This window comes from Anser anser (assembly GCF_964211835.1).
Source record: "Anser anser genome assembly, chromosome: 16".
Taxonomy (NCBI): Eukaryota; Metazoa; Chordata; class Aves; order Anseriformes; family Anatidae; genus Anser; species Anser anser.
This window is the reverse complement of record NC_139737.1, coordinates 447,616-465,487: the sequence shown is the minus strand read 5'-3', so window position 1 is coordinate 465,487 and position 17,872 is coordinate 447,616. Positions and strand designations below refer to the sequence as shown.

The following is a 17,872-nucleotide window of genomic DNA, read 5'->3' as shown; positions in this document are numbered from 1 at the left end:
GGCGCCGCCTCCCACCCTGGCCAAGGCAGGCTCGGACCCCAAGGCAGCACAGACACCGGTTTCAATCCCTTTTTATTCATAAGCATATTCAAAGCTCGAGAACATCAGAATCGAACCCCTCCCGTAACCACCTACAAACCAACTCTGCAGCAGAGTCCATCCCTCTTCAGAAGAAAAACAGAACATATTCCACCCCTGCCTCTTCCTATTTCAGGTTCCTCCAGTCCAAAGCCCAACTGCCGCCTGCCTGCAGGCCGGAGGAGCCAAAGGAGGGAAGGCTGCCCTCGCGCCAGGACCGCGTGCCCAAGGCTGCTGAGGGGGAGCGCTAGGCTGAGGCTGAACACACCTCACGTCTCGCACCGTACCACCTAGCTGTGCTCGGCCCCACGGCTCTCCCGGGATCCTTGTGTCCAGGCAGACGCTGATGTGAGTTTGGCCCACACAGACATGATTCAGGGAAAGGGATTTCAGACCATCAAGTGCAACAGGCAAAGAGATCGGCTACACGGGAGCGCTGCCCCTGCTCGGCCTGTCCCGGTGCCTTGGCTGCGGCAGTCTCTGCTCGAGACAGCTCCCTGTGCCAGGGAGAATGCGCAGGACCCTGGCTGCGCACAGCAGCGTGGCTGCTCGCCCTCGCTGGCGTGCACTCAGGCACGTCCCTCGTAGCCCCAAAGCAATAAGGCAACTGCTGGCTGGAGAGGCTCCTGCCTGGTGCCGCTGTCCTGCTCAGCACGGATGTCCCTGAGCATCAGCCAGGCCTGTCCCCAACGTTAATCTGCCAGCGTGATGACGTCGTAGTGGATTCCCTGCTGCAGCTGCTGAATCTGCTCGGCTGTTGCCTCCGTGGTGAACACGCCCTGCGCCTGGGCCATGGCAGCATCAGCCACTGCTGCAGAGGAGAGGGGGTCAGCGGTTCCTCGCCCTGTGCCCGAGGGCAGGGCAGAGCGGAGCACTGCCCGGGGCCCCCTCGACGCTCACTCCCTGCCCTCCAGGGAATGGGCACGCACACAAGCCGTGCACCCAGCACAGCACCCTGCCTCCAGAGCATGGGAGCTGGTATCAGCAAAGGTCTCCCCTCAGAAACCAACACCAGCTGCTTCCCGGAATGACAGGGACACAGGCAGCAGCACGGCAGTCTAAGCCAGCCAACCCCATCCCTTCCATGGCATGGCGGCCCTGCCAGCTACAGCGAGAAAGCAGCCCCAGGCAGCCCCAGCTCCCCTGCAGGACTGGCACCCTGCGAACATGGGGAAGAGAGGAGGGCGAGAGCTAAGCCAGAGGTTGTCCCTGTGATCCTGGCCCTACCTGAGACTGCTGAATGTGCAGCTGCTTCCAGCTGAGCCTGGGTGACAAGCTGCTGCTCAGGTGAGACAGGCATGTACTGGATCTGCAGGGAGGAGAGAAGACAGAGGCGAGTCCGGGACTGCACAGGGTCCCTCCCGGAGTGCTGCCCTGGCCACAGCCGCTGCAGTGAACCACTAACCCACCCGCACCTTCTATTTCATATCCTGCCCTCTGCAGCTGCGTGCTCAGAGCCCATCTCACTGCAGCCCCACCAGCTCCAGCAGCCATGCCTTACCTGAGGTTCCTGGAGAAACTGGCTGCCTTGTTCATACTGTATGTGGGTGATCTGACCATCCTGTACCTGAAGATGAGAGCTGCAGTAAGGCTGTGTTAGGGACAGCAGGCTTCCCCGCCTCCCAGGGTTGCGACTTGAACAGAGCAAGGCACAGGGGGAGGAGAAGGAGGCGGCCCAGCCTTGTGCATGGCTCCCTCACCAGCCTCATGCACCGTGCAAAGGGAGCAGCCAGCCTGACCCTTACCTGGATGTGATGTCCCTCTGGGACAACAACGTACTCGTGGGGAAGCAAGTGCTGTACACCATCCTGGGCAATGATGTATTGAACCTGCAAACAGAGGGATTCAGAACCAAAAAACAGGCCACCACTGCCCACTCCATGCATCGCAACAGGGCTGGTTCTTCTCTGGCTTCTGTGCTTTTTCCCACCCCACCTCTCCCCAGGTCTCTCTGCTGCTGCTGTCCCTGCTGCAGCTGCGTGGAAGGTCTCAGTTCCGTGTGCTCCTGGGACTCGTGCAGCCCCCCTCACCTGGTTGTCAGACGTCACTAAGTGCTGCACTGTCTGGCCGTCAGCGGTTGTGATCTCCTGGATATACGTCGCCTCCTCCTGTCAGGCAGTGAGAGCCCAGCGCTCAGTGCGGGCAGGCAGGACGGCAGCCCTCTGCCAGGAGGGAGCCAGCACGGCACACGGGGAGCGGCCGTGGGATGAGGCCGACTGGCACGACTCACCTGGCTCGTGATGCTCTGCTCCTGAGCGACGATGATGTGCTCCTGCCCCAGAGCCTGCTGCAGCCGCTCGGGAGCCAGCACCGCCTGGCCTGACTGCAGAGCCGCTGGGATGGGGAGAAAGCTGGTGGGACACTGCCGGGCTGCTGGCCCCTGCCAGTGCCCACCCCAAGGGCAGGACAGGCCCTCGGCTCTGCTCACTGAAGGCAGAAGCTAAATGAAACACTCCCAACACGAAGGAACCTAGAAGCCACCATAGGTAAAACCCAGACCTCTGCACCAGACTGTAAGCTTCACTTCCCGTTTCAGCTTTCACAGCACCACTCGCTACCTGAACGTACCCATCCGTTAGGAACTGCGTGGAGCAAACCCCGGGCCCCTTGTTCGGCACCGAGTCGCAGCAGACAGTGCCTGTGCGGGACTGCTCCCAGCACGGAGCCCCTGCAGCTGACAAGAGCACCCTGACACTACCCTTGCCTCTGCACCCACCGGGTCCTGCTGCCACTGGCAACCCTAACCTTCGGCAGGAATCTGTCCCGGACCAGTTCCAGCCCTGCAGAGCCCACAAGCTGGGTGAAGCACCACGTAGGGCTCTGGCCGCAGGAAACCTGCGGGTCACCCTGGTCAGGGCATGGACACTTCTTACTCTGCAGGGTGGCCAGCGTGTCCTCATCACTGTTCAGTATGATGGTCTGCTGGGCAGCAGCCGAAGGTGCCCCCGGCCTCTTCCCCTCTGAGCTGTGCAAACGCTGCATGTGGAACTTGAGGTGCCCGTTACGGTTGAACCTACAGGAGAAAGGAGAGGTGGAGTTTGTCATGGGCAGCACAGGACCTCTGCGCTCTCTGAAAAGAACCTGCCTACAGGTACCACAAACACGTCCAAGGAAATGGCCTGTCCCAGATCCTAAAGCTTTTCCATTGGCCCGCAAGTACCAAACCTCCCTGTGCAGAAGTTCCTTGGAGACTAAACCAGGACCATCCGCAGCAGGAACTGTTCTCAAAGGGCTGAGCCTCCTCGAACAGGATGTTACTCTTGGGGGTAAAGTCAGCGCAGCCATCTCTTTGCTAACATCCCACCCATCTCCTCTCAAACCTGAGAAGCTCTACTGGATCTCTAGAAGCAGCAACAGCCCAGCAGCATTCACTCACCTCTGCCCACAAATCTGACAGGCAAAGGGCTTCTCGTTGGTGTGTGTTAGCATGTGTCTGCGCAGGTCTTTCTTGTTCTTGGAGGCGAAGCTGCAGTGGGTGCACTTATGTGGCCGGAGGCTGGCATGCTGGACCATGTGGCTCTGGAGGCAGAAAGACAAGAGCACGGTCAGGAAGCCCCTGCTTCTCCACACCGCTTGTTCCCAGGGCTGCTCTACCCAGGGTACCTACCCGGACCTCCGGCCAGAGGGCTGCAGTGAACGGACAGTCGGGACACTTGAAGGTGCTGGGCCCAATGTGGGCTCTCTTGTGACTCTCCATTTCTGCTCTCCCTGTGAACATGGCTGTGCAAATCTTGCATGAAAACTTTTTGGCTGTGGAAATCTTGCACGAGAGCTTCTTGGCTGTAGAAACCTTGCACGAGAGCTTCTTGGCCATGCCTTGGAGCGCAGGCCACTTGACCTTTGGGGATGAGACTTCCTGCCCTTCAGAGGCTGGGGATAAAGCTGAGTCCTTCTGGAGCTGCCTGGTGACACACTGCACCAGGGGCCACTTGACGCTGGCTGGCTGTGCCTCCTGGCCCTCTGCTGGCAAGGGAAAGGCAGCATCTCCGCTGAGGGGCTACGAAAGAAACACCAGTCACACCTGCTCACACTGCTGCCCACCCTTTCATGGAGAGAAAGCCCACCCTCCTCACCTCCATGTGATGGAGCTGGCTCCCTGCGACACCGGGTGACATGATGTAGTGATTGTTATGTTCCTTCAGAGCCTCTGCCATCACAGCCTCGCTCACCACAACTGCACGGGATGTCTCTGCAGGGCTCTCCTCCTCACCGCTGGCAGAGGACACGGTCAGACCGGATCCGCCTCATCCCCCTCCCCACTCGAGGTCTCCTCATTTGAGGTCAGAGGTGCCTCTGTCTCCCCGGTCCTCCCATAGAGCTGACCTGTACAGCGTGCCTGGAGCCTGGATCTCCTCACTAATGGGCGTGATGATGCTGTACTCTGTTGTGCCACCGAAGGGGATAGTGATCTGCTGCAGCTCTGAGCCACCCAGGGTCGCCTCCTCATAAGCCTCCTGCACCAGCGTCTCCCCAGGCTCTGCCATGTGCAGCGTCACCAACTTCTGCTGCTGCTCAGAGGAATCCAGCTCTGCCCCTTCCTCCTGTGCCTGGGGTTCACAGCTGGTCTGTACCTCTCCTGAATCATCTGGCTTCACTACTGCCACCTGCGGGGGAGGACAGCAAGTCAGTCGGAGGAATACGAGGCTCTGCATGATGCTCCTCCGAAGGGCAGCAGAGCTGGGCACTGCAGGGACCGTGGTGCACTCTGCAGCAGGCACGGCCTCCCTCAGCCCTCCTCACCTGCAGCGAGCCTGTGGCCAGCTCTCGCTGAGTGCTCATGTTCAGCAGAAGATCCAGGGCAGTCTGTGTGGCAAGTTCTGCCGATCCAGCCACGCCTGGCAGGTCAGAAAAAAGAGTCAGGGTCAGGCACGGCACCCACCCACCTTCTCCTCATCCCCATCCCTTCCCTGGGAGCTCACCTTGTTCGTAGATGATGGTGGCTCCCTCCAGGGAATCCTGTGAAAGGATGGGCGGCTCTGCTCCAGGCACAGCCTGGACCGCCTGGTAGGTGATGGGGCCAAGAGAGACCTGCGAGAGAGAGCGCAGAGCGCTGTAGCGCGGCCGGGGCGGGCGAGCCCCAGGGAGGGAGCCAGGGCGCGGCAGCGGCACTCACCGGCGGACTGGCCTCAGGCTCAGCCGGGGCCTGCACCTGGCTGTGCTGCTGCTTCAGCTCCTCGATCTGCTGCAGGGTGAAGAAGGGGCGGCGGCGGCAGGGCGGCTCCTCAGGGTGCCTCTGAGCCCACTCCTCAAAGGAGTCGGCGTGGCGGCAGTGCACGTGGAGGCGCAGGTTCTTCTTGTGCTTGGTAGTGAAGTGACAGAACTCACAGGCAAACGGCTTCCCTCCTGTGGGAGGCAGGAGTCAGGCAGGGGTCCCCACAGGACAGCAGGGAGAGCAGGCACGCTCCCGGCCACATGCTGGAGAAGCAGGGGTGGAGGAGGGCATGGGGCAGCAGGCAGCTTTCCTCACCCGTGTGCTTGACGGCCATGTGAGAGACCAGGAAGTCCTCCCGGAAGGTGGAGTACTTGCAGAAGCTGCACTTGTAGGGCTTGTCGTTCATGTGCGACAGCTGGTGGTTCAGCAGGACTTTTTTGTCCTCACAGACGTAGTCACAGAACTCACACTTGAACCTGCCAGGACAGCGCCGTCTGTCCCACGGGCAGCAGGGACCCCCCGCCCTCCCCGAGAGGGGGAGCCCGGGGCGCTGGCTCTACCAGGGCCTGCAGCAGGCTGGGGCCTGGCTCCTACCTGCGGTTAGCAATGGCCTGGATGTGCGTCAGCAGGTGCATCTTGAAGGTGTAGCGCTTCTTAAAGGATTTCCCGCACTGCGGTGGAAGAAAGCAAAGCAGCGTTCGCCTCCTGCCCAGCCCCACTCGCTGCCAGCCCCTCCCCAGGCCCCACGCTCTCACCTTGTCACACATGTGCGGCTTCTCCGTGCTGTGCGTCTTCATGTGCTGCGTGAGCCTCTTCTGCATGGGGTAGATGCGGTTGCATACGGGGCACGGGAAGGAGTTCAGCTTTGGGGGCTGGAGGGAGAGCACAAAGATGAGCTCATGGGGGCCGAGGGGGGGTCATCAATTTCCTTGCCCCTCTCCCCACCACAGGACCTGGGCTGCCTTTCCTCAGTTGATCCAGAAACACTGCCTTCAACTAGGCACCTAGAATTTGTGGAAGACCCAGACATGCCTCTTCCCACATAACAGTGCCAACGGGGAACTCAGACTCACCGGATCAGCTCTCTTTTTCCTGAAAAAGAAAGGAAGAAAATCCCCTCGTCAACCAAATCCCAAGTCTGAGCTCCCCTGCATCTTCCACGCCAAAAGTGCCCATTTAGGAAAGGGGCAGAGGTCAGGTGAAAGGGCAGCCACGGCTGCACCCCCAGGGCAGGAGGCAGGAATATTAGCGCCGTTCAGCCAGGCTGCCAGGTGCTCTTCAGGACTTCGCTTCACTTACCTGTCCCGACTGTGCACTGTGGAGTGTCGGATGACGTCCTTCTTGTACACACTGGTGTAACTGCACTCCTCACACTTGTAGGGCTTGCTGCCTACGTGGTTGAACATGTGCTCCTGCAAGGAGCAGAGAGGGTGCCGTGAGAGCCATGTCTATGAGCCGCCCTCTGCGGGCATGGGAACAGGACAGTGCTCACCTTGAGGGAGGACCAGCGTCGGGAGCGGTAGCTGCACTGAAGACACTTGAAGAGCTGTGGGTCATTGGCCTCGTGTGAGTTGACATGGAAACGCAGGTCTTCGTGCGTGAGGAAACGCGAGCCACAGATTCGACACAGGTAGGGCCTCATTAAGGGCTTGGGTGACTTGTAGTAGTACCTGCAAACACAGAGCCGGGCTCAGAGCTGTGGTGGCAAACGAGGGCTGGACCGGCCCTGGGCACGGGCCAGAGGGCCCAGCACTGGCTCGGCACACACCCCTCACCTGCGCCCCATGTACTTGCGGTATTTCTTGCCCAGGAAGCGTCGGGAGGGCCGGCCTCGCCTCCTGGGGACGACGTCTGCCTCCTCGGGGCCAGTGTTGGAGGAAGGGTCCTTGTTCTCTGAGTCAGACTGGCTGATGCTGGGCTCTGCCAGGCTCTCGCTGGTCCCGTTCTCCAGGCCAGAGGAACTGGCTGCTTCCGAGTTCTGCAACTCACAGCTGGGTGTGCTTTGGGATGTCACTAAGGGCTCCACCTCCTCTCCTACTCAACAGGACACAGCAAAACTCTGTCATGCACCCTCTCCGTGGGCTCCCAGCAGCTTCCATACCACCCCCTGCTCTGACCCAGCAAGGGGCTGCTGCCTCCCACTCACCGTCAGGCACATCCTGGGACATGTCCTCCAGGCGAGGAAACTTGCGGGGTCTCCCCGGGCGTCGCCGCGGCCTCTCCTCGCTGGACGTGGGAACGGTGCGGCTGTACTTGGGCTGTCGCCCGCGGGGCTCATCCTCAGCCGGGTTATAGTCACTGTCCTCTGGAAGTAAGCGGCCCCAAACATCAGAGAGATGAGGGGAAAAGCTAAGCTACATAAGATACGGCGAGAACGAGTCCTACCTTCGGGGTCATCAATAGCACCAGCATCCATGATATCATCATCTTCTTCTTCCTCTGGGACCTCCTCCTCCGTAGTCTTTGGAGCAGAACCTCCCTTTCGTGGACGCCCTTTCTTCAAAGCCAGAGCTGAACCCACTGCCACAGAAAACACAAGGAGAACTCTCTACCTGATCGAGTAACAGCACAGGTCTTTGCACTCGTATTCCCCCTCTTAATTCTTTCCCCAAGATAATTTTTCCTCGGTCCTTAGCAGTGGCAGCACTACACACACCTGGCTGGAAGTGCCGCTCCTTCATGTGGTTGATCAGCGTTTTCTTGGAGACGCTCTTGTACTGACACATCTTGCACTTGAACTGCTGCACCACCACCACCTCCATCATCTCTTCCAGCGTCTCCATGTCTGGCTGGTCCAGCTCCTCACCACCATCTGCCTCTCGGACCTGATCTGGCTGCATGCGCAGCTCCAGCGCTTCCGACGGCTCCGAGGGGCCCGGCTGGTCAAGGCACGTGGAGGTCGGACCATCGGCCACAGCTTCTATTGCCAAGCTGCTGGCCAGAGCAGAGGTGGCCATCTGGGAAACCATGGGGGCACCTGAAACATCAGAATCAGCTCAGCTGAGGAGCAGATCGCGAGCTCAGTAACAAGCTGCTAACAGTCAGCACATCCTTGGTGACTGGTATGGAGGCTGCATCCTCTCCAGGCTCCAACCCTACCCCGTGTCCTGCTGGGAGCACCTCCCCAGCAGCACATGCTTTCTCAAAAAATACCAAGTTTTTTTTTCTCTCCATTACTGTGAACCCACTGCCAAAACAGGAGCAGGCTCAGAGGCGGAGAAGTCCGCCACTGGAATACCCCAGGTGCACCCTTACCATCGTCAGGCCCTTGCAGAATGAGGTACTGAGTAGTCTCTGCTCCACCATCTTCGGCACTGGTCACAGCTATGCAGCCTGTGGAGGGAAGGGAGAGGAAAGGACGGCAGCTGCTGGCTGTGGGGACTGCAGAGCTGACAAGGCAGGTATCGCTCCCGAGTTCAGACAGGAGTGGGAACGGCGCAGGGAGGTCAGCCAGAGGCAATGCTGCCACCCAGCCGGGAGCAACTCAGAAACCTGCCAGCTGCTGAGGCGAGGCAAGGCACCCTCGCCGAATGAGGTGTACACGCATGCATGTTTCCCCTCACCTCCCAGGTGTGTTTTCCCAAGGTCTGGCACAGCAGCAGCTCTTTCCACCCTCCCAGCCCCATCGCCCCAGCCTGCCCGCACGCAGGGACAGGTGACAGACCTGCCGCCAGCGCGCGCAGCTGGGAGCACACACTCACTCTGGATGATGTCAGGCCCAATCGTGGACTCGATGATTTTGTCTATGGCAGAACCTAGGTCGGAGGAGGTGGACGCAGTGGAGTCCGACACAATCGTGGCTCCGTCAGTGATGACGCTGGAGTGGACCAGGACCTGCGGGGACTCTGACACCATGATGGACTGGCTCACAGTGGAGACGCTGGAGACCAAGGTGGACTGGGCAATGGAGGATGAATCTGGCAGGTAAATCCTGGGAATCACATCCGTGCTGGAGCTGCTCTCCGACACCTCTTCCTGGGCAACAACAAAAGCGAGGCCAGAAGAGATCAGCTGAGAGACCTCTGCCGGGAGGGGCCCTCGGGGCAGCCACCCCATCCCCACGCACCCACAGCCAGCACGTGTCGCTTCGCACGGCCGCGGGGGAGGTCTCGGGGCAGCTTCTCCGGCTCCTGCCGAGCCCCCCGAGCCCCAGGGCCGCCCTCGCTGCCGGGCACAGCTCCCCTCGGACAGCCGGGCGGGCCCCCAGGGCAGGCGGCACCGCAGCGCCCGGAGCCCCGCTTGCCTGCGGCGTGCCAGGAGCGCCCACGGAGCTCGGGGGTGGCAGAGCCGCCGCCCCCCCCCCTCCCCGGCCGCCCCCGGTGCCGGTGCCGGTGCGTACCAGGGACACGCCGCTGCTGTCGGAGCTCTGCCCCACGCCGGAGTCGTCGGCCCGGGACAGGAGCCCGGGGGCGGCGGCGGCGTCGCTGCTGTCTGCGGACACGGCCTCCGAGGTGCCGACGCCGAGGCCGCTCTCGGAGGGCTCCTCCCGCGCCGCCTGCGGGGCCGCGTCGCTGCTGCTCTCCACCTCGTTCTCCTCCATGCCCGCCGCGCCTAGGCCCGCCCTGCCGGGGGGACGCCGCCGTCAGCCCCCAGCCCCGGGACCCCGCCGGCGGCCCGGCCCGTCGCGTCCCGGCGGGGCGCGGGGGGCCCGTGCGGGGCCGTGCCGGTGCCGGTGCCGGTCTCGCGCTGCCGCCCCCGCCGCGCCCCGCGGCCCCGCCGCCATCTTGCCGGGGTCCCCCCCGCCGCCTCCGCGCGCGCGCACACGGCGGGGCGGCCCCGGGGCGCCGGGCGCCAGGCCCCGGGCGGGGGGGGGGGGGGAGGACCCGGCCCGGCCGGACCCGGCCCGGCCCGGCCCGCGCCCGCCGCCGCCGCCGCCCGCCCGCCCGCGCGCTCACCCGGCCCGAGCCGCCGCCGCCGCCCCGCCGCCCCCGCCGCGCCCGGCATCACGGCGGCCGCCATCCCCCGGCCTCGCGGCGCGCAGCGCTCCGCCCGCGCCGGGACTACTTACCGCGCCGCCGCCCCGCCCCGCCCCGCGCTCGCCGCCGCGGGGCCGCGCTCCTCGCCCCCGCCCCGGCCCCGGCCGCCGCCGCCTCCCGGCCCCGCGCGGCGCCGCCCGGCGGCCCGGGGTGGGGGGGGCGCGGCGGGCGCGGCGGGGACTACTTCGTGCGCGGAGGGAGCGCGGAGGCGGCGCCGTGGCGCGCGGTGCCGGGGCCGTGCGTGGTGGCGTCACGAAGCGGCGCCCGGGCCCTGAGCGGCGGCGTCGCGCCAGGTGGCGCCCGTCACGTGACGCGGGGCGGAAGCGGCGGCGCCGGGAGCGGGCCCGGCCCTGGGGCGGCGGCGGCGGGCACGGGCCCGGGGCGCTGCGATGGGGCCACGCGGGCCGGGCCGGGCCGGGCCGAGGCGAGCCCGCTCGGCGAGGTCGGCCCCGCGGAGCCCCCCCGGGCCCTGGGCCCGTCCCGGTGCCGGCCCCCCGCCCGCTCCCGTCCCGGTGCCGCCTCCGCCCCGTGCCTGCGCTGCCCTGGGGCCCCGGGGCGGTGTGGGCCTGGCGCGGCCGCCCCCGCGCCCTGCCGCCGTCCCCGGGTCCTTAACGGAGCCCGTGGGCAGCGCCCTGCTCGCAGGGACGCGTTCGCAGTGCTCTGCTGCTAGGGTCTGCCCTGTCTGCGTTTTGTTTTGCTTTTATTTTATTTCATTTTGTTTCATTTTGTTTCATTTTATTTCATTTTACTTTATTTTATTTTATTTTTTCCCCGTGGCACAGCCCTGGTTCGTCAGTGCCGCCCCGGCTCCCCTGTCCCCGCGGCAGGGCCGCGCTCGCCCCCCCCGGGGCCGTAGGCACCGAGTCGCCGCAGGGCTCCGTGCGCAGCGGGTGCAGGCGGTCAGCGCCTCGCTGCCAGGACGCCGACGGGAGGCTGGTGCTGGCGGCGTGCCAGCCGCAGCGGGACAGACGGTGTCTCGTCTGGCACGGAGTGCGCGGGAAGCCTGCCCTGCCAGCACCCCGATGGACGGGTGTGGGGCGCGTGCTGTGCCAGGTCGGCGCGCTGCCTGTGACGCTTCTGGCGCAGGACGAGGAGGGCCCCGGGGTCTGTCCTGTCCCTGAGCCCCTTGCTCCCGTCCGGCCGTGGGGCAGCGCGGGTCCCCGAGCGCGGCGCCGCCTGCCCGGGGTGCTGCGTGCTGGTAGGGGCAGCAGCGGAGCCGCCGCTGTGCCATCAGCCTGGCGCGCCTCTACGTCTTCCGGCTCTTTTTCAAGCTAATTAAATACATCCTTGAAAGGTTTATGCCCTCATCTGTCACTGGGCGACAGCATCGCTGACATTCATCCCCAGGCTGGAGCGAGCGGTGAGATAAGGAGCTGGCTGCACAAGCGCCGCTGCGGCCGCGCTGCCTGGGAGCAGGGTGCCAGGTCCCTGCGTGCAGCCTGGGGCTGAGGTCGACACCGTGCCAGGAGCTGAGGGAGACCAAGAGGTGTTTGTTCTTTTTAATTCTCTGTAAAGCAGCCCTGCGTAGCGCTGCAGTTGCTGCGTGGGAAGTGGCCTCCGGCATGAGGAGCCGGGAGGACGCGAGGGGCTCCTGTGCCCGATGAGCTCTCCGTCGTTCCTGGCTCTCCGGGAGGAGCCCGGTGCCGTGTTTGTGCCTGCAGGTGTGGAGCAGCCCCCACGTCCCGTGGACACAGCTCCATGCTTCTGCCCAAAGGGGTGGGCTGCAGGGACCCCCGCAAAAGCGGCCTCCCGGGTGGGGAAAATGGGATGGATTTCTGTCCGACCAGCAGGCCTCCTCCCTGTCTGTCCTCAGCTCATTTTTGAGACAGGAGAGGGATTTTCCTGGTGGGGGATGGCTCCAGGGCAAGAAGAGAGTGGCAAAGCGGTCTGAGCCCTGGGAGCCTTCGGGGTTAGTGTGGACCCTCCTGCTGCAGGTTGCACTGACGGAAAGTGGCTTAAAGCTGCTCTGTTACCCTGCGAAGACGCCCGTGTCTGCTGTCTCGGGGAATTGTACCAGCGAGAACTCTGCTGAGATAGATGGTCTGGCTATTTTTAAAAACGCTGCATGCCCCCGAGGAAGGGTGAGCAGGGCGTTTCCAAACGAGGCACAGCTTAATTCCTGCGCGCTGCTCTGAAAGCACGGCTCCTCTCCTGTAACGCTCTGCCGCAGTGGCTCCCGTGCCTGAATTTGTTTGAGGGCTAAAGAAAATGCATCACAACAAAGAAGCTTCGAAAATCCAGAAGCAGCTGCTCACGTGTGCCCCATCCCCGGCTGGGGAGCGCCAGGTTAGGGGCCCTCTGGGAGCTGGCTGGGGTAACACGGACATGGGCCTGCAGCACGGGGCCACGTGGGTTAAGCGGGACGGGAGGCTGATTTCGCAGGCTGGCCGGTGAGCTGCCCGCAGCCTGCCCCGCGACGTGGGAGCTTCCCCAGCTCCGCGCCTGCCGGCTCGGACGAGACGCCTGGGAGGAGCTGCCGCCAGGCCGCCGCTCGGGCAGGGAAGCGCCGTGCTGACCGAGCGAGCCCCGGCAGCGCTCTCACCAACACCCCTGGGCCGCGCTGCCGTGCCCGGTCCCCGAGCAGCGTTGGCTGTGCTGGCCAGCGCCGTGGCTTTGCAGCGCGACCACAATAGCTTTCGGTGACCGAACCGCTGGGGTCAGTGTCCCAGAATAGGAGGTGGCTTGTGCTGAGCGCTGCGCCCAGGGCAGCGCCTTCCCAGCCTCCGGCAACCCGAGCCTCCCGACTTCCACAGTCAGTGATTTTGTAGTCAGTGCTGTTCCTCTTGTGTTCCTTTCTTCCTTCTAAAGAAAACATTGCTAGCAATGTTTGTGTAGCTGTAGGGCATTAATCCACATCAACCGGGCTCGTATTTATATCCCACCTGCGGAGGGCAGTTGCATCAGCACATTTTGCAAAACGTTGAGCAAAACAGCCCTTGCAGCAGGAAATGGGTTTTTCTTCACGCCGGGTTGCTTCACCGCTCGGCTCCTTCCCAGCAGCAGCAGCAGAGCGCACCTGGGGCTGCCCCGGGGACGGCTGCGCCTGGGGGGGGCGGGCAGGGCCGGCGTCCTCCTGGGCGCTGCGGCGCAGCCTCCCCCCGGCACGGTTCTGCCCCTGGCTCCGCGTTGCTCGGCCGCCCCAGGCTTGCTGGGGCCAGCGGGGCCGCGGCTGAGCGAGCCGTGCTCCTGGGCAGGGAGGAACCGCCGGTCCCGGGGCTGGGGGAGGTGACAGAAGCCCTGGCACGAGGCCGTGTCCTAGCGGGGTGCGCTCCGCGGGGCAGCTCGCTGTCCCCCGCCAGGCCACGTGCTGCCCGCGGCTGCCCCGGGGCTGCGCGGGGCGCGAGGAGCTGCCGCACGGGGCGCAGCGTGGCTCTGCTGGCGTCCTCCCCACCGCTGCTCTGCTCGTGGCCGCGGTGCCCTCGCGGTGTGCTCTGCGCCCCGGCCGCTGGTGCCGCTGCCTCGCGCAGCCCGGCGTGGCGGCGGTGCCGGCCCCGCGCTGCCCCTCGGGTTTGCGTCCGAGCTGGGTCGGAGCTGCTGCTGCTGCTCCTGCAGGGCTTCGGCACCGCCGACGGCCCGTCTGGGTGTGCCGGGAGCTGCTGGGAGGCACAGGGCCGCACGCTGCAGCCCTGCCCGGCCGCTCCTCACGGGCCGGAGCTGCTGCTGCTGCTGGTTGTTTTCTTTCCCTTCTGGAGCGATCCTGTGGCTTCCTTCCCAGAACCTGAGACCTCGGAGCCACGGTCCAAGGCCGCCGGATCCCACCCTCTCCTCTGCTGCTGATTCATCACTGCTGGTTAGTTAAAAAAGGGGCAATCAGCAAATTACTGAAATATAAGTAAAATAAACAAGGTGGGCAGGAGACGTGTGCGTGTTGCTGGGCCCTGGCGGTGCCTCGCTGCCCCCAGCTCTGCTCGGCCCGTCTGCGCGGGGCCTTGCAGCTCTCCGCCCGGACCTGGGCACCGGGCAGCCCGGTGCTGGGCCCCCCCCGCCGCTGCCCCGCTCCCAGCACGGCGGGGCCTCGTCCCGGGGCCGCGTCAGGTCACGGTGCGGCGCGGGTCTGCTCGGTGCCCGCGGCTGGGGCTCTGCAGGGCTCCGCGGCCACCGGCCCCTCTGCCCCTGCGCCGCGGTGGCTGTCCTCCCCCCACCCCCTCCACGCTCCTGCCTGCACGAGAGATTGTGAAAGGCTCCAAGGGTCTCGCGGGCAGCCCCCGGCTGCTCCCCAGCCGCAGGCCAGGCCGTTCGCCGTTCCCTGGGCTCCTGGGTGTTGTCCATATGCCTGTGCCGACAGCCGAGCTGGTCGGAGGTAATTTGGCAGCAGCCGTTGGAACAGTTGTCAAATGTTTTACTGAAATCCAAGCATGTTGCATCTACCACTTTTCCTTCTGTCTCTTGTAGTTTACAATTAAATACAGCCAGCTTTGCCCATATTTCACCTTCCATAAACCCCCGCTTCTTATCCCTGGAGCTGTTTTGTCGCTGCCAGGCAGCGCGCTCCTCCCGCTGCATCGTTCCTTTAACGCGCGGGATGTGGCAGGCAGGTTCCCCGTCATTGTCACAGTTGCTGCCCGTCCCTTTTTAGAAAGCAGCTGCTGTGCCCGTCTCACCGCCAGGAACAAAGCCTGCCACCCGCACTGACGGACGGGGTGCAGACGGCTGGGGTGGTCCGGCTGGGTGCCGCCCCCCGGGGGGCCCCGTGCTGCAGCCCCCTCGCCCCGTCCCGCCGCAGGAGGAGCTGCTGGGGGGGCTCGGAGCAGAGCTTTGCCGGCGCCCGCGGGCGTGCAGCTTCTGCCCGCCCAGGGGAGCAGCTCCCGGCCCTGCTGGGGCTCGCTCTGCCCGCAGCTCTCGGCTCCGGCGCCTCCGCGTTCCCCCGAGGCAGCTTTGGTCGGCCTGACCCAGCAGGTCACGGGGGTGGCAGCGAGGCTGCTAGCTGTCCCTGGGCGCCCCTTCTCGATGCCGCCACGGGTGACGAGATCTCTGCGCTGCCCTGCACAGCCTGCAGTGGCTCCTGCAGAATCTGCGCCCCCCTCACGCCAGCCCAAACTGCCCCCGTGCTTTGCTCTTGGGACGGGCGGGGAGGTTTTGGTAAAATAAAAGTTTATCAAAGCCAGTGGCAAAAGCTGAAGTGGGATGAGGTGCAAAAGATGGGAATTGTATTTACAGCAAAGCAGACAATGAAGTGATGTTGTCCCTGAAGCTAGCAGGAACTGCACGGTGTTTGGAGCTCTTGAACCCTTTGCTGTGGCCCCAGGCCTGCCCGGAGCTGCCAGACTTCACTGCGGGTCCCTGACTCGGGCCCCCAGCAAATGGGACAGTCGGGGCGGTTTTCCCTCCGGCTCGAACACAAAGCCCATTTCCAAGGCCTCTGCTGGAGGCTGCCTCCTTTGTTCAGACCCTCCCTGGATTCCCCACCGCGGGCTCCCCAGCCGGCAGGCGCACGGCTGCCTCCGGCTGCCTCCACCCCCAGAGCTGGGGATCGCGGGGGTTCCCCGCACGACGACCGTGCCCCGCGGGGCGTGCGTGGCTCGGGGCTGGCTTTGGCAGGGGAGCGGGCAGCGAGCGCAGCAGCACGCCTGCCCGCGGGCTGGGCGCGAGGTTTTTGCTCCAGGACCCCTCGTGGGACCCCGACAGGGAGGGGGTTCCCAGGGCGGGCGGGCAGGCGAGGCGGGGGGATGTCCCAGCCGGGAGGCTGCACCCACGGGGCCGCCTGCAGCCCGGGTGGCAGCTCGGGGAATCCGTCGTGTGCAGCGGGATGGGTGCTGCCGAGCGGTGACGACACGGCCGTGTTGGTTTCAGTGCCCCCAGGGTGGCAGCGAGCCGCCGGCTGACACAGCCTGCGTCATCCCGGCACAGCGCGGCACCGGGAGCAGCAGCACCGGGAGCAGCTGCCCCACGCCCTGGGGAGGGAGCTCGGGGTGGGGGGGGCACGGCTCCAGCCCCTGCTCCTGCCCAGGCCAAAGGGCAAAGAATTCACCAGAGGCTGGTGCTGGGGTGGGAGCTCCCCGGGCGAGAGGAGGGACGGGTGGGAGGGGGCTCTGCTGTGTGCTGGGCAGGGGCACCGACGGAGCACCGGGGGTGTGCGGGCTGCAGACGCGCCGTGCCCGGGGAGCCGGTGGGGGAGACGAGGCTGCCCCAGCACGGTTTGCAAGGAAGGGTCCTGGGCCCAGCTGGAGGATGTGCTCCAGCCTACGCGGGGCTGGCGTCGGACAGCAGATACGGGAAGTGTGTGCAGGAATGTTGTTTCTGTCTAGAGATGCTGAATGAAGGGCAGCGGGGCTTCCAGCTGCTGACGCAGAGCTGCTCCGTGCGCCCTCGGTCTCGCTCTCGCGCCAAGCACCCCGTGCCCGGCACGCCGCGCCGTACGGAGCGCTGCCGCTGGCCGGGACGGTGCGGGCTGCGGTGCTCCCCCCGGCCCGGCGCTGTCACAAGATGCTGACTCCTCCTGTGCCAGTTCCCCTCACTGTCGCGCTGCTCTGCCGCGCTCCTGCCCCGCTGCCCACGTGCCAGCAGGGTATCTGACGCCGCCGACACGCAGGACCTGGCCCTTGCTGCCCTGTCCCCGTCACTGCCCCTCCCGGGCCGTTTTCCCATGGCAGGGGTCTCCATGTGGTGCCCGCCTGCATTAGGGGGGTGTCCGTGAGTAAGGGCATGCGGAGGGGCTGCGGCTACCTCTTCCTTCCCCTTTTGATGGCAGCGGTGGTGACAGACAGCCTCGTGGCTCGGGCAGCCGGCTGGGACAGGGGACAGCTGCTAGGGATTTTCCGTGTTGTTCGTCCTTACGAGGGCTCTGGGCGTGGAGGGTGCCACTGGCACGATGTGGGCCGGGCACGTTTCCTGGATGCTCCTGGGGTCCCTTGGCAGACAAATCTTTTCCCACCGTGCTCACCACCACCTCCTCCTTGCCCATCAGCAGTGGTGGTGGCCCCAGCCTGCCCCGGCATCCCTCCGCGTGTGCCCGTGCAGACCCTGTGCCACCTGCCCCAGCTCCCTGAGCTGCCCCGCACAGGCTCAGGGCTATCTGCAGGGCCGTACATGGCCCTGTGGACTTCCCCTGCCCAGCTCCCGGGCTCCTGGTGCTCCAAGACACAGGGGTTTTCCTTCCCCTTCTCCCCACAGAGCCCCAGAGAGTCACCAGAAAATCCCCAGGAAGAAGCCGGGTATCGGGGCCGTGACTCAGTGGGAGCGGCCAGGACAGGGGCAGAGCTGCGGCCGCCCACCCCGCAGTCCCCAACTCAAGGATGCTCAGGGCGTCAGCTGTGCGCCCCGGGGCACCCCGCAGATCTCTGGGTCAGGCCGGGCTGCGCGGCGCCCAGAGCCCGGACCTGGGCTCCTCCTGCCATCGCCTGCTCCGTGTCCCCGCTCTGCCCCGAGCCGGTGCTGCCCTGCTCCGACAGCCACGGCATGGCTCAGCCTGCCGAGGGGCCGTGCCGGCGGTGCCGTGGCAGTGCGCCCGGGCTGGGGGAGCTGCGGCTCCTGCGTGCAGCAGAAACAAGGGACGGGAATAACCTGGGAAAGGCCCAGGGATCTGCCACGGCCCCAGGGGACCAGGCTAGGATCCCCGCAGCTGCACCAGGGCGTCCGTGTTGACGTGCCCTTGTCTGGTCTGTGCCAGGATGCCTCCCCCAGGCGGGGAGCTGGGTGCTGAGCCCCGGCAGCCCAGGAGAGGGGAGGG

The 17,872-nt window shown here is 65.1% G+C and overlaps 1 protein-coding gene across 3 annotated transcripts; it reads right to left on the bottom strand.

Moving 5' to 3' along the window:
- Nucleotides 1-55: 55 nt before the first annotated feature.
- Nucleotides 56-10,216, bottom strand: ZNF335 (zinc finger protein 335). Of its 3 annotated transcripts, none has more exons than XM_083801954.1 (28): nt 10,126-10,216; nt 9,570-9,792; nt 8,932-9,205; nt 8,486-8,563; nt 7,887-8,207; nt 7,616-7,750; nt 7,377-7,535; nt 7,006-7,264; nt 6,723-6,900; nt 6,530-6,642; nt 6,304-6,322; nt 5,986-6,102; nt 5,825-5,901; nt 5,546-5,706; nt 5,192-5,421; nt 4,998-5,106; nt 4,819-4,913; nt 4,402-4,682; nt 4,152-4,290; nt 3,686-4,075; nt 3,455-3,597; nt 2,952-3,091; nt 2,309-2,412; nt 2,109-2,186; nt 1,824-1,907; nt 1,580-1,645; nt 1,306-1,387; nt 56-889 (listed from the first exon to the last, which is right to left on the bottom strand). In XM_083801954.1, exons 2-28 carry the CDS (start codon nt 9,768-9,770, stop codon nt 771-773), a joined length of 4,152 nt encoding a protein of 1,383 aa, XP_083658080.1. In that variant the 5' UTR covers nt 9,771-9,792; nt 10,126-10,216; the 3' UTR covers nt 56-770. The 3 variants fall into 3 exon arrangements, with proteins under 3 accessions (XP_083658080.1, XP_083658081.1, XP_083658082.1); XM_083801955.1 differs by having other exon boundaries at nt 56-886; XM_083801956.1 differs by having other exon boundaries at nt 7,021-7,264.
- Between the last annotated feature and the right edge of the window lie 7,656 nt (nt 10,217-17,872).

What these genes read in the sequence shown, in the direction of transcription:
- ZNF335 (XM_083801954.1), bottom strand. Translation starts at nt 9,770, where the DNA reads ATGGAGGAGAACGAGGTGGAGAGCAGCAGCGACGCGGCCCCGCAGGCG. An exon ending in GTCCCAGGATGTGCCTGACG is followed by an intron (nt 7,265 to 7,376) that starts GTGAGTGGGAGG and finishes CCTGTTGAGTAG; the next exon opens with GAGAGGAGGTGGAGCCCTTA. An exon ending in GACGCTGGTCCTCCCTCAAG is followed by an intron (nt 6,643 to 6,722) that starts GTGAGCACTGTC and finishes TGCTCCTTGCAG; the next exon opens with GAGCACATGTTCAACCACGT.